Raw genomic sequence first — 15213 nt, 5'->3', positions numbered from 1 at the left:
AACCACTGCTAAACAAATATATATCCGGCCATTTATGAAACTCTCCGAAAATAAAAATGTGTCATGAGCATGAATTATACTCGTTTCATTGGTAGCCGGACTTTGAGATTTGTTTAGCAGTGTTTTCTTTTCATGAAACATGTTTTTTGTTTCATGTTTCATGTTTTTCGTTTCATGTTTCTTTGGTATGCGACTTGGCTAAGAGTTAAGTACCTTTATAGTTCACAATATTTCAACTGGAATGATATAATTGCATATTTAAACATAGTTTTTAATTGCGAACAACTTCTTATAATAAAATTTCTCAATATTGTAAAATATAAAGGTGGTATAGGTACTATTGAGCGAAATTAATATTTTTTGATATACCTCGTATAAAAGCAATAAAATTTAATATCTGATTATTGCAACTTAAGTTTTATACCATGTAGAGCATTTTATGAAGAATAACTTTTTTTTTGTAATATAGATATGTAATAAAAAAGTTTCCCATAGGTTCCAAGCTACGCAAACACACTGTATAAGAAATCAAGAAAGAATTGTTTTAACATTTACTATTTTTAAAGCTGGGTATAAAATGTATAGGTAAGTTGTACAGAAAACAACAAAAGAAGTTGTTTATTTGGAATGGGTCTGTATACCAATAAAGATGAGAAATGTAAGTTGTTATGAACAGTGAATGATAACGCTAACACAAAAAAACTTTTTTTTTATTTGGGTCGTATTTAGTAATTGTTTAACGCGGGAGCAGTCGCGCTCACTTCTGTCACGTAAGCAGTCGCGCGTAGAACAAAATCGAACAATACGAATTTAAAACAAAGTTCAATTTTATAATATTTTTGTTTGCTTGTTATGTTATAAATATCTATTTCTAACAATTTTAAAACTAATTGGTTCCCACCAAAGCCATAAATTCCACAAAAAAAAAAATAAAAATGAAATTAAAAAAAATCCTACGCATTACTACAATCTTCTTCGAGGCACTTATAAGTGGAAAGTTATGTTGCAAAATTTTTCATTAAGTTATCACGGAAAATGATAAAAAGTTGGATTTTTTCTAACAGCGCGACTGCTCCCGGGTTAAAAGGGGCCCCATTTCAAATTCTGCGGGGGGGCCCCGACGGAGTTTGTTACGCCACTGTTAGGTATTATACAGATCCATAGACTCCTAAAGCTGAAACAATGTGTTAATTTGTCTACAAGACACATTTTGTTGTAAACAGCCTGCACAATTCAAATTATTTTGAAATATTATTCTTCTACCAAGGTATACAATAATTATTAGAGACGGTATTTTTACTTTTATCGTCAGAAAGGTAAGTTATACCTAGTCTGAATAATATTGGCTACAACTCTTGGTAACCCATTAATTATAATAGACTAATATAAAAACAATTATTATTTCTTATTGTAACCAATAATTTGATAACCAACAAATTGTCAAGAATTAAAATTACCAATAGTTTTCGCGCACGCGCTCGTGTGCCATGCCGGGACGATCGCTGAGAATGTATAGGTATCCGCTTGTTGTATTAACATGTTCACATGTTAATAAACGTTCTACTTCTTTATTTTAAATATATTTAATCGAGCCATCCCCATTTATTATTAATACATACTAAATTATATGGCGACGAGGATGGGATAATTGAGCAGATATTTTGGGAAGAAAAAAAAAAGACACTAAAGTCAAGATGCCTGGAAATGAGGATAGGAGTCACCAACCAATTATTATTAATGTAGTAAATACAGGTGGTATATCTTCATTAGCTATTTTTAAACAGGGTGACGACTTCGAAGTGTTTGAGGAACGTTTGGAGCAATATTTTAGTGCAAATTTAATTGAGGAGTCTAGAAGGGTTGCCGTTTTAATCACATTACTAGGTGAGGAGGTTTATAAAGTTTTAAGAGACCTATGTAACCCAGAGAAGCCCAAGGAGAAAGATTTTGAAACACTAATGAAACTTTTAGGTACTCATTTTAACCCTAGGTTGTCGGTGTACCGAAGGAGAGTAATTTTTGGCATGTTGAGACAAGGACATAAATCTGTTAATGATTGGTACCTGAAAATTAAAAACCAGGCAGCATAGTGCGATTTTGGGGACAAATTGTTATACCGAGTTCAAGACAAGTTTGTGGTAGGCATGAGGCCAGGTCCAATACTAGACAGGCTTTGCTAAGAAAGTCCTTCAAAAAAGTTGCAAGATTTTTTGGAAATTGCTTTGAATAAGGAAGCAGCATTAAGAGAACAAGGGAACAACGTAGAGGTTAATAGAGTTCAACAGACGAAAAGAGTGGAACAGAAAAGAAAAAGTAGAGAATCAGAAGAGGAGGCAGAGGTTAAAGACCGCGTCCCACCATCAAATAATTTGATCAAACTGGTTTGAGCAAACTGAAAGTGACAGTTAGTGACGTCACATCCTGAGTGTTCATTGTGGATAATAATGAAAAATTTTAATTTTAAATCAAGTACAAACAAGTTAGACAACTCGATACAAAAAATTTGATCAAACTAGACTGATAGTGAGAGCACAGATTTTTAGAATTTCAAAAAAACTGCAATTGTGACGTCACTTTGACGTACTTCCTCAAGTACGTCAAGTTTGCTCAAACTGTTTGATCAAATTATTTGATGGTGAGACGCGGCCTTGAGTGTAATTACTGTAATAAAACCAACCATACATTCAGTAAGTGTAATATAAAAAATTTACTTGTAAACGGTGTGGTATCAGGGGTCACATAATGGCAGCTTGCAAAGGTACAGTAGAGAAAAATCATTTATTAGAGAACGTAGAAGATCCTTTAGAATTGTTTAGTTTAGATTTGGAAGAAGTAAATTCCATAGGGCCAATATGTGTACCTGCTTTACTAGATACTGTGCCAACTCAAATGGAACTTGACACTGGTGCTAGAATTTCTTGTTTGCCTTATTTTGAAGCCTTATTAATTTTGAAGGTTTTTCAATGTTTTAAAAAATGTAATTTTGTAGTTTTATGTCAACTGTTTAGCTTTTGAATGGGGTGCAAAAAATCGAAAAAATCGCGATTTTTGCACTAAATTGTTATTAATTAAAAAACGGACGCGAACTCTAGGCAGGAAACAGGTAGGTTTTCTTCCTATGGGTCTACAATAATTAAAAAAGTAGTCAGCTACCTGGATCTTTGAGTGTCCCGAACATGGTCTATTTCCAGCTTATTACCCTGGAGTACTACCCTTTTCAAGATTTATCTGGAAGAAGCACTCAAGCTGTGGAAAAGAAAATGTAATGGCATGGGAATCCCTCTCAATGATGAGACAACAATATACACTTTATGTTTCGCTGATGACTAAATTCTGATTGCTCAGGAACATGACGCGGAAGCTAATAGAAGACTATAACAAATGTAGTCTCGAAGTCAACATTAAGAAAATTCAAGCCATGTGTATTGGAGGGAAAAAGCAGTCTATTACATTAGACGATGGCGTAGAAATTAAACACTGACGACTACAATTACCTGGGCATGAAGATCAATCAAGATTCAATGCTGCTATAAAAGACAGAAACCTACAGGGCAGGAAAGCCATATCCATGATGAACGGCATTCTGTAGGACCAAACAATATCTAAAGCGAACAAACAGCTCATATACAATACCTTATTTAAAAGTATAATCACATATGGCAGTGAAGTTTGGCCACTGAAACAAAGAACAGAGAAAATGTTACTAATAACAGAAATGGACTTCGAAGAGCAGCAGGCAAATCAAGAAGAGATCGGATACCAAATGAGAGAATACGAGAAATTATGGGAGACACATATAATTGATTACATAAAAACAAAACAACTAATGTGGTACGGCGATGTACAGAGAATGCCACTTGACAGAACCCTAAACAGATTTTGGCGTGGACACCACAAGGGAGAAGGAAAATAGGAATTCCGAGAAGAAGCTGGAGGGAGGGAATTGAAAAACAACTAAAGGAATGAGAAATCCCTCCAGGCCTATGGCTAAACAGAGAAGAATGGCGTTTATGAGTCAGAAATGAGGAAACATTAACAAGAGCTAATGTTTCCAGAGTTTAATGAAAGTCCAGAGTAGGGAAAAAGATGTCATGGATCAAAACGAATGATCCCATAAGCTGTCTTTCTCTTTGTAGAGAGATCTAACATCTCACCTAACAAGACAATGTACGGTGGACACCTATGCAGAAATGTATGACAGCTTAAGAAGAAAATCTTAGCAGTTTGACTTGTCACAAGCAACACTATTTTATAATTTGATTGAAGAAATTATAAAAATGAATAACCATTTTCAATTTCGTTGCAAAACGAAAATATAGCCGAACCATATTCCAGTCCAATCAGAGAGTGCAGCAAGCACCTCTACCGGTTTCGAAACTTATTAGTCTCTCATCAGGAGGCACATATATGCTGCTCTCCCTGATCCAACCAAAACAAACCCCAGCGTGCAGTCCCGAATTGCAACGAACGAAATGGCATAGATGCCCTAGCGGCAACTGCTAGCAAAAAGACTAAGTTTTCACTCTAATGGCATATAAAACAACATAATGCTATTCTACATCCCACCAGAATGAAAACAATATGAACCTTCTCTGGTTACACCTCCGAGGCTTCTACAATTTGCAAGCCATACGGATGCTGAGACTAAGGAAGATGGGGGAATTCTACAATTTACAATTCACGTCCCATCTGCTCAGAGCGGTAAAGTTCCAACGAGAATGGTTCCCTTCATACTCCAATCAGAGTAAATGTAAATCAAAAATGAATAACCATTTTCAATTTCGTTGCAAAACGAAAGTACAGTTGGTTGGATCAGGGAGAGCAGCATATGTGCCTCCAGATGAGAGACTAATAAATTTCGAAACCGGTAGAGGTGCTTGCTGCAGTCTCTGATTGGACTGGAATATGGTTCGGCTGTATTTTCGTTTTGCAACGAAATTGAAAATGGTTATTCAGGTTATTCTCGTTGGAACTTTACCGCTCTGAGCAGATGGGTCGTGAATTGTAAATTGTAGAATTCCCTCATCTTCCTTAGTCTCAGCATCCGTATGGCTTGCAAATTATAGAAGCCTCGGAGGTGTAACCAAAGAAGGTTCCCATTGTTTTTATTCTCGTGGGATGTAGAATAGTATTATGTTGTTTTATATGCCATTAGAGTGAAAACTTACTCTTTTTGCTAGCAGTTGCCGCTAGGGCATCTATGCCATTTCGTTCGTTGCAATCCGAGACTGCACGCTGGGGTTTGTTTTGGTTGGATCAGGGAGAGCAGCATATATGTGCCTCCTGATGAGATACTAATAAGTTTCGAAACCGGTAGAGGTGCTTGTTGCACTCTCTGATTGGACTGGAATATGGTTCGGCTGTATTTTCGTTTTGCAACGAAATTGAAAATGGTTATTCATTTTTGATTTACATTTACTCTGATTGGAGTATGAAGGGAACCATTCTCGTTGGAACTTTACCGCGCTGAGCAGATGGGACGTGAATTGTAAATTGTAGAATTCCCTCATCTTCCTTAGTCTCAGCATCCGTATGGCTTGCAAATTGTAGAAGCCTCGGTGGTGTAACCAGAGAAGGTTCCCATTGTTTTTATTCTGGTGGGATGTAGAATAGCATTATGTTGTTTTATATGCCATTAGAGTGAAAACTTAGTCTTTTTGAAGAAATTATGTTTGGTTATACTGGGTAATTAGTAATGACGTTTCATTCTTTTAGGTGAGATGCCAGCTGCAATGCAAACAGGCTCTGATGGATTGTCCAACAGCTCATTCAACATATTCGCTCTCATCATCGTTTCTTACCTATACACATCCTGCTATTTCAGTGACCTTGACCTAAATCGAGGAAGTTGGAGGTAGCTATACTTCGGAGGTTAAAATTTGTGTATAAGTGGTTATTCTTCTAACTGTTAGTTAAATCGTTGTTAATATAACCTGTCGGAATGTCTTTTAGTAAATAAAATATTAGAGGAAATATTTTAGTTGGATTCTTGTTAACAGGGTACACGTTGTTGTATGTAAATAAAAACATTTAAATGATATTAAAATATTCTTTTTTAACACGTATTAATAAGGATATCCTTATATACAGTGCTAGTCAAAAATCCGTATCCCCCCCCCTCGTATCTTTTGAACGGTTATACCTATAATAGTTAAATTCGGAGGGAGGAAATAAACGGACCTAAGCTTCTAAACTAGTCATGACAGGTGAAGTAGTAGTGACAGATGACGTTACAGAGCCACTGTCACCGATAACTTTAAATGGGACCTTATGGCAAGTGATACCTCATTTGAAAGGTGTTCAAAATACCTATTCAGTCATACTAATTGTGTTTGAGTTTAAGCTAATTTTGATGAATAAATGAAATATATATAAAATTGTAGTTTCGCATTTAATTAATAAAAATTCAAAATTCCGCATGTAATTACTTGTCAAAAAGGTTGACGTTGACGTAAAAACTACTAGAGAATTGAAAAACGTCAACCTTTTTGACAAAAAAACCATAGGCGGACAGTTGAATTTTTATTAATTAAATGCGAAACTAAAATAATATATTCATTTAATTTATTCACCAAAATCAAAATCAAGTAAAACCCAAAAAATTAGTATGACTGAATAGGTGTTTTGAATACCTTTCAAACGAGGTATCACTTGCCATAAGGTCCCATTTAAAATTATCGGTCACAGTGGCTCTGTAACGTCACCTGTCATGACTAGTTAAGAAGCTCACGTCCGTTTATTTCCTCCCTCCAGATTTCACTATTATAGGTATAACCGTTCAATAGATACGAGGGGGGGTACGGACTTTTGACTAGCACTGTATAGTAGGAAAAATACAGAAAATCAGAAGTATTGCAACATATGAAAGAAATGGCGGGAACCCGAAGGCGTGGAACAAATTAATACAAAATGGGTCAATGATAGACGCCATCACAAGGAGGGCGGCATAATCAGTAAAATCAAAATACAAATTAAACCATTCAATACTTAAATATATATATATATATATATATATATATATATATATATATATATATATATATATATATATATATATATATATATATATATATATATATATATATAGGACCAAGTGTCAGCTGAAAGTATATAAATATTATACACATACAACTTTTATCTTTTTCTATAAGTTCTTTGTTATTCCGACATTGAGGTACTTATACGATTTATGGATTTCTATGGTTTTAACGCAATGTTTTGTCTAGGCGAAAAAATGAAATTGCAGAAAATCCTGATATAAGTTGATATCTTGATATGTTGATTACGAAAAGTCAGTGGATGAGCTCTTAACAGTGGAAGATAAATTTAAAATAAATTTTTTCATCTATATTTTAAACATTGTCATTACTGCTTTGATTGATCGGTTTTCGCTTCTAGAAACACTAAAAATTTAAAAAAATTTATGCTATTAAATTGAGGGAAATATATGATAAAACACTATAAAAATATTGTATGAATCTTCATTCAATACTTTCAATAGAAAAAGAGAAGAAAAGAAAAAGAATCAGATATAGAGGCCAATGATCTAGAAGAGTTTCGTGATATATCCCAAATGATACCATACTCCATGAAATCTTTAGAGGTTCTGAACTATTTGTGACAAAATAATTTTATTGACACTCCCTGTCTCGGTAGCTAGTGGGGAAAGAAGTTTTTCAAAATGTATTAAAAACTATTTACGAAGCTCCATAAGACAAACAAATTTAAAAAATTTAGTACTCATTTCAATAGAGTCCTAGCTGCTACTTTAAACTACACCTATCTGATTGACGAGTTTGCTAAAATAAAGTTAGAAGGGTAAAATTGTAATTTTTGTAAATGTTATTTAATGTTAATATTTACATATTTCATTTAATTTAAAGTATGTTTTACCCCTTCTGTGGCTCAGTGGTAAGAGCGCCTACCTTTCGACCGAAAGGTCCGAATGGTCGTGAGTTCGAATCTCACCAGGATCAGAACTTTTTCGTTTATTATAAATTAATAAATGAAAATAGTTTCTGTCCTTGTGGGATCGCTACTCACCGGAGGGACCGCAGACGTTCGGATACAATTAGCGTCTCTTTGCAAAGACAATGACATCGACTTTGCAAAGTAACAAGACACTTACTCAACATACACACACACTACACATAAGACTAGGTATCTATATAACTGCAAAAATTCACCGTACCTACCATGACAATGGCCATTAGTTGTCAAGGCATTAGCTAAATAAAAAAGTATGTTTTGTTTTTAAAATAAAAATTTTCGTTCATTTTGTGTAGTTTCATTTAGTAAAAATAAAAATTAAGTTTTAATAATATTTAAGGGCGCAGGCGCAACATTTCGGATCCAATTATTTTTAAATGTATTCATTTTTTTCGAATCCTGAGAAAATTAATAACTATTTTTGAAAAAATTAAACGTAGAATGAACGATTACATTATTACCGAGCGAGGGCCGAAAGTCCCTTAAAATAAACAAAAAGTTTCTTTTGAATGAGATATTTGAAATTAAAAATCACATTAAATTTTCTCTTTTTTTTTCACCCCTTAACTTATTAAAATAAGCATTATAGAAGTTTTCAGGGACTTTCCGGCCCTCAGTAATAACGTAATCTTTTATTCTGCTTTTAAATTTTTCAAAAATACTTATTAGTTTTCACAGGATTCGAAAAAGATGAATGCATTTAAAAAACATTAAAGCCGAAATTTTGCGCCTATCCCCTTAAGGGGCGGGATTTCTAAGACTTACATCATATTGAAAAGATGCACCGCACGGCTCTGTGCTATTATAGGGCTTAACGAATACGAAAAGAAGAAGAATAGGAAATAGCAATATTATTTGTGGATTTGTAGTTTGTATATATTTTCAGTAGTATCTAAATGAACAAATGTGTTTCATGATGATCAAATACCTGCTCAAAATTTGTCTAGCTTTCAAACTATAAATTTTGGAAGAGAGAAAAACTACCTGTAGGCCTGGATGCCGCATACCAAAAAAAATTATTAACAGCAAGTTGAAAATTTCTTAATAACTTAACGGTGTCTAGTCGGATAAACTTTGATATATGGGAACACTGGAACAGGGGAAGATTTAATTGTGGAACGTGATTTTAATTGTGGAAATTGTCAACATGACAAGATAATCATTGTGAAAACTAGCAGGTTGTTTTTAAGTTTATTCAATAGCAAACTTTATTACAATATATAAAAAAATGTTTATCCGACAAATATGTAGAGCATTTTAATAAGTCCGACACGTAGAACATGCCGCGGGTTCAGTGGAACCAGGACCCTGGCCCCACAGGGGCCCACTCTAGCGCCCTTTTTGCTTCTTTTGTTTCTAACTTGATAATATGGACATTTTGAACCACACAAGTACACAGTACCCACTAGGAAATCTAACTGCTTAATAAATTTGAATTTCTGTGTAGGTACTTATAAATAAAAACGAAGAATACAAAAAATCAAAATCAAAAAATTTAAAAACAATATTTATTAAGAAACACAGGGACTGGATAAGTCCGGAATTGGATGAACTAACTAATTCTAAACAACTTTTTTTTCTATACCGTTTTTTCGCGAAGTCAATACTTTTCGTGTTATTTGCGAGTGAAAATGTTTATTTTTCAACAAAAAACCACGTTGCAGGCGGTTTTTCGCAAATAACTCAAAAAGTGAGTATTTTATCAAAAAAAAAATATTAGCAAAAATACCTATAGCTTATAAAAAAGTGAAAAAAATGTTGTATGTATAAGGTCTGTAGACCCAGTAGAAGCACAATTGTAGCTAATGAAACGTGAATTCTTACTAGTCAAATTCCAAATCAAATAATTCAATGTGAAATAACCAAAAAATCAAGCACTTTTCGGGGAAAACTCAAATTTTTTAAAGTACATATTTGAAAAAGCTTTATTTTTGTTTTTAAAAAAGTTTCTAACATCAAAAATAAGTAAGTTACGATCAAAAGAATGTTGGTCAATTTTTTTTGTTGGTAAAAAAAAATCGTGAAAATCACTCCCAATTAGCATCCAAAATTAAATTAATCGTTACCGTTTCAGAAATCACTTTACTTTTTATTGTTTATAACATCTGTAAGATTCATTGGTTTAAAGTGCTTATTTTTGAAAAGGCTGCAGTTAAATGGGCTTAAACGAGTTACTAATCTCGAGTGTATGCAAATTTTAAACAGTCATATCTTAACCAATTTTTGTCTTCAGGAAAATAAAAAACCCAAAATAAAATAGCAAAACCTATAATATAATTATTTAAAAAATATATTTTTTTTACTACTTGAGATTTTTGGTATCGCCAATAACTTACAAGAGACCAAATTTATTTTGATCGCTACATACTTAATTTTGATGCTAGAAACTTTCATAAACAAAAAAAATAAAGCTTTTTTAAATACTTTAAGAAAGTTGAGATGAGTTTTTTCCTAAAAGTGCTTCATTTTTGGTTATTTCAAGTTGAGATATTCGATGTGAAATTTGACGAATAAGAACCTACTTTTTATTACCTACAACTCTGCTCCTACTGGATAGATAGACTTGGTATATACACCATTTTTTCTTTTTTATAAGCTATATTTGTACTAAGAAATTGTTTTAAATAAAATACTTACTTTTTGAGTTATTTGAGAAAAACAGTCTAAAAACGTGTTTTTTATTGTTGAAGATAACCATATGCACCCGCAAATAACTCAAAAAGTATTGACTTATAGTGAAAAAACACTATAGAACTAAAGTTGCTTAGAATTATTGGTCAGTTTATTCAATTCTGGACTTATCTTAAACGTATGTTTTTCACCCCCGAGAAGAGGTGAAACTCACCCCCAGGGCAAGAGTATCCATCGGCACAATATCACTTTTTTTCTTTGACATGTCAAATGTCAAATGTGTACGCCAAATTTCATGTCAATCCAAGCGGTTTTTTAAAAATTACAGCAAAAGTTCTGAGTATATGGACTTGCTAGTTTTTATAAACATGTATATTATGATGCTGATTTATATTTAATGTTTATTAAAAACCTTGATACACAATGTGTGTTTTATTGGCGAGCGGGCCCGCATCTCAAATGGAACCAGGGCCCGCTGATCTATCAGTACGCCACTGTGACAGGAATTATGTTGGTGATAAATAGCAGTCTAATTTTGCATGAGAGTTTAGTGAAAGGGTAACAAATCAATTGGAAGTTCTGTCCGACAAAATACATGGGACGTTTTCGTAACCTATCATTCGAAACCTGTAAACATAATTAAAACTTCCCCTGTTCCAGTGTTCCCGTACACCAAAGTTTGTCCGACTAGATAGGTTGTCCGTTAAGCTATTAACAAATTTTCAGCTTGCTATTAATAAACTTTTTTTGGTACGCGGGATCGAGGCCTAATATTTTACAGCGTCATATGCACATTCCTTGGACTTTCAATCCACAATGTATACATATACAGGGTGAGTTTTTAGTGCGGGATCGGTCGATAATTCCATTACGGTATAGAATATCGAAAAAAGTTATTTAGAAAAAATGTAGGCAATGGTATTCTCCACGCTTGGAAAATATGTCCATTTCTACAGGGTGATCAATAACAGCGTGGTATATCAAACATATATTTTTTTAAATGGGACACCCTATATATTTTTTCATATTTATATTCCCCTCATAATTCTTGTTCATATAATATAGGATTTTGCATTACTATACAGAGTATTTAACAAGTTATGACCATTTTTATTTCGAAATTCCTGTGAGATTAACACCCTGTATATAAAGAAGTAATTCATAGACAATAATTTGTTTTATGTAGTAAGATAAACCATATACTGTAGTTTTTAAATTAAGTCCAATTGAAATTATTGACGAATGTTTGTATACAGGGTGAACTACAGAACCAAATTACGATTATCTCTATTTTTTTAAATGGATCACACTATATTTTATTTTTCAAAAATATTGTATCTATTATACTCTTTCATTTTTATATAGCATTCCCTATATCTAAACTTATTACTTTCGGAGATATTTTTAGTTTTCTTCAACTTTCGGGAATACATTCAATTTTTCTAATAGAAATAAGTTGGTATTGAATGATATTCAATAAATAACTAACACAAAATATAAACCATAGCAATATGCAATGAATGTATCAATAAATGTGATATTAAGGAATTATCATCATATTTCCCTAATATACAAGGATCATACAATTCCTACAAAATAAATATAGGTATTTTGTGTATAATAAAATTACAAGATTATTTTTATTTAATAAACAACTCACACAAAACATAAATCAAAACAATATACAACTAATTTAATAGTTTTTAGATTATTATATCAACAGCATTCTAAGCCAAGAAGTTTTTAATAACACATTCCTAATTGCAGATTGTGACCCGCAGTTATTAATAATACAATTTTCATATTAAATTTCATTAATATGCATCAAGAAATCCCTACTTTGTTAACACTCAAACTACAGTAGGAAAAATGAAAGAATACCCATGAACGAACATATAAAACACGCTGTATTTTCCTGTCACCGTGTCACACAAAAAATTGCCCAGCGCAAGTACATGTAATAATTATTGTTACATGTACTTGCACTGGACAATATTCTTTGTGACACGGTGACAGGAAAATACGGCGTGTTTTATATGTTCGTTCATGGGTATTCTTTCATTTTTCCGACTGTAGGTGATCTACATATAAATGTTTAAGGTGATATTGTTAGAGATTATGTGATTGGTCCACATTTTTTGACGGTTGAGGTTTTTATACGACGGTGCTCCAGTTTTTCCAAAATTGATTTTTTTCAAGTGGGGCTATATAAAAAACCTTGTATACCAGAAGCATCCAACAACGCTTGATGATATGAAAAATAGAATAAAAGAAGCTTTTAATAATATTGACTTACAAAAATGTTAGAAATGTGGCTCGGTCATTTGAATATCGGTTACAAAATTGCGTAGACGTTGGAAGTGGTCATTTTTAACATTTACTTTAGACTTATATCCTTAACATCACATTAATTGGTACATTCATTAAATTTTGTTATGGTTTATTATTTTTTTGTTAGTTATGTATTGAATGAAAATATTTGTTATATTATTACATAATACTTATTTGTTAAGTTATTTATATTTATAAGAATTGAATGTATTCCCGGCAAATGAAGAAAACTAAAAATATCTCAGAAACTAATAAGTTTAGGTATAGGAGATGCTATTTAAAAATGAAAGAGTATCATAAATACAAAATTTAAAAAAAAAATAAAATATAGGGTGATCTATTAAAAAAAAATTGAGAAAATCGCAATTTTGTTTTGTAGTTTAAAAGTGCTTATAAAAATGAATGTTCTATTAAAAAATTCTTGGCTTAGAATGCTGATGATATACCAATCTAAAAACTGTTACATCAGTTGTATATTGTTTTGAGTTATGTTTTATGTAAGTTATTTATTGAATAAAAATAATCTTGTTATATTATTATATACAATACATAGTTTTTTTTTGTAGGAATTGTAAGATTCTTGTATATTAGGGAAATATGATAATTTCTTAATATCACATTTATTTATATATTCACTGCATATTGTTATGGCTTATATTTTGTGTTAGTTATTTATCTAATAAAAATAATTTTGTTTAATTATCACTCAATACTAACTTATTTCTACTAGAAAAATTGAATGTATTCCCGAAATTTGAAGAAAACTAAAAATATCTCGGAAAGTAATCAGTTTAGATATAGGGAATGCTATATAAAAATGAAAGAGTATATTAAATACAATAATGTTGAAAAATAAAATATAGGGTGATCCATTTAAAAAAATAGAGAAAATCGTAATTTGATTTTGTAGTTCACCCTGTATACAAATATTCGTCAATGATGTGAATTGGACTTAATTTAAAAACTACAGTATATTGTTTATCCTATTGCATAAAACAAATTATTGTCTACGAATTACTTCTTTATATACAGGGTGTTAATCTCATAGTGATTTCGAAATAAAAATGGTCATAACTTGTTAAATACTCTGTATAGTAATGCAAAATCATATATTATATGAACAAGAATTATGAGGGGAATATAAAAATGAAAAAATATATAGGGTGTCCCATTAAAAAATTATATGTTTGATATACCACGCAATTACTAATCACCCTGTAGAAATGGACATATTTTCCAAGCGTGGAGGATATCATTGCCTACATTTTTTTTAAATAAGTTTTCTCGATATTTTATACCATAATGGAGTTATCGACCGATCCCGCACTAAAAACTCACCCTGTAGGTATAACATATTTTTGTATATTTAACAATATGTTTTAATGTTTATTTATACAGTAGTGTGACCAACTAGTCCGAAAAATCTGGGACATGGCCCGGATTACGAAGTCGTGTGCCAGATAAGGCTTCCGGGCCATCCGAATTTTCAACGTTTTGGTAAAATTCTATTTTGAAATTTTGAATACGTTATTCGTCTAAGAATTCACATCAAATTGAATTGGTGGAACAAAAAAAAGTCGAAAATTTCTAGAGTGTAATACAAATACCACATCCAAAATGGATGCATTTTATATCGTGGTATTATAGTTCTACGAAAACTTAAACCGTGGACTTTTTTTCGTTTCTGTATTTCATGTTATCGTATTTGATCTATTGTATTGAATCTATCCTAGTGATTTTTAAAGGCTTTCTTCTCATTTTTAAGCAAATTCAGTCGTTCGACAAATAAATAACAATAATATAAATAAATATTCTGAATCAACATAAAAATGTTCTGAAGCTGTTTTCTTGTGGCATGTTTGACAATTATACATTGCGTCCATAAAGTAACGCATAAATTCGTTATTTCTTAAACCGACGACTTTATGGAAAAATCCCGGAACAGGTCGATTTTTATTTTTAAATTACGATTTTTTGGAATATATATCATACTAGTGACGTCATCCGTCTAGGCGTGATGACGTAATCGATGTTTTTTTTAAATGAGAATAGGGGTCATGTGGTAGCTCATTTGAAAGGGTATTGAATTCTCTATTCACTAATGTAAATATTAACATAATTATTTATACAGGGTGTTCAAAAAAATATTTTTTAATGAAAATAATTGAGACAAAAAGAAGAATGTATGTAATTTATTTAATTCAAAATGCGTTTTACTACTGTCAGAAAACAGAAAAAAAAGTTTATTTGGCAAATAAACAT

At 32.0% G+C, this 15213-nt stretch overlaps 1 protein-coding gene across 1 annotated transcript in view; it reads left to right on the top strand.

Annotated features, from left to right (window-relative positions):
- The window catches only part of LOC114333183 (uncharacterized), a 49351-nt gene extending 43290 nt beyond the window's left edge, over positions 1-6061 (top strand). The window contains exon 4 of the mRNA XM_028283035.2: positions 5716-6061. Within this exon, the coding sequence (XP_028138836.1) occupies positions 5716-5838 (123 nt within the window). The 3' untranslated portion in view covers positions 5839-6061. The remainder of the gene's footprint in view (positions 1-5715) is intronic.
- The last annotated feature ends 9152 nt before the right edge of the window (positions 6062-15213 follow it).

Source organism: Diabrotica virgifera, chromosome 10 (assembly GCF_917563875.1).
Source record: "Diabrotica virgifera virgifera chromosome 10, PGI_DIABVI_V3a".
Taxonomy (NCBI): Eukaryota; Metazoa; Arthropoda; class Insecta; order Coleoptera; family Chrysomelidae; genus Diabrotica; species Diabrotica virgifera.
Note: the sequence above shows the minus strand (reverse complement) of the source record. Positions and strands in the feature narration are given on the sequence as shown.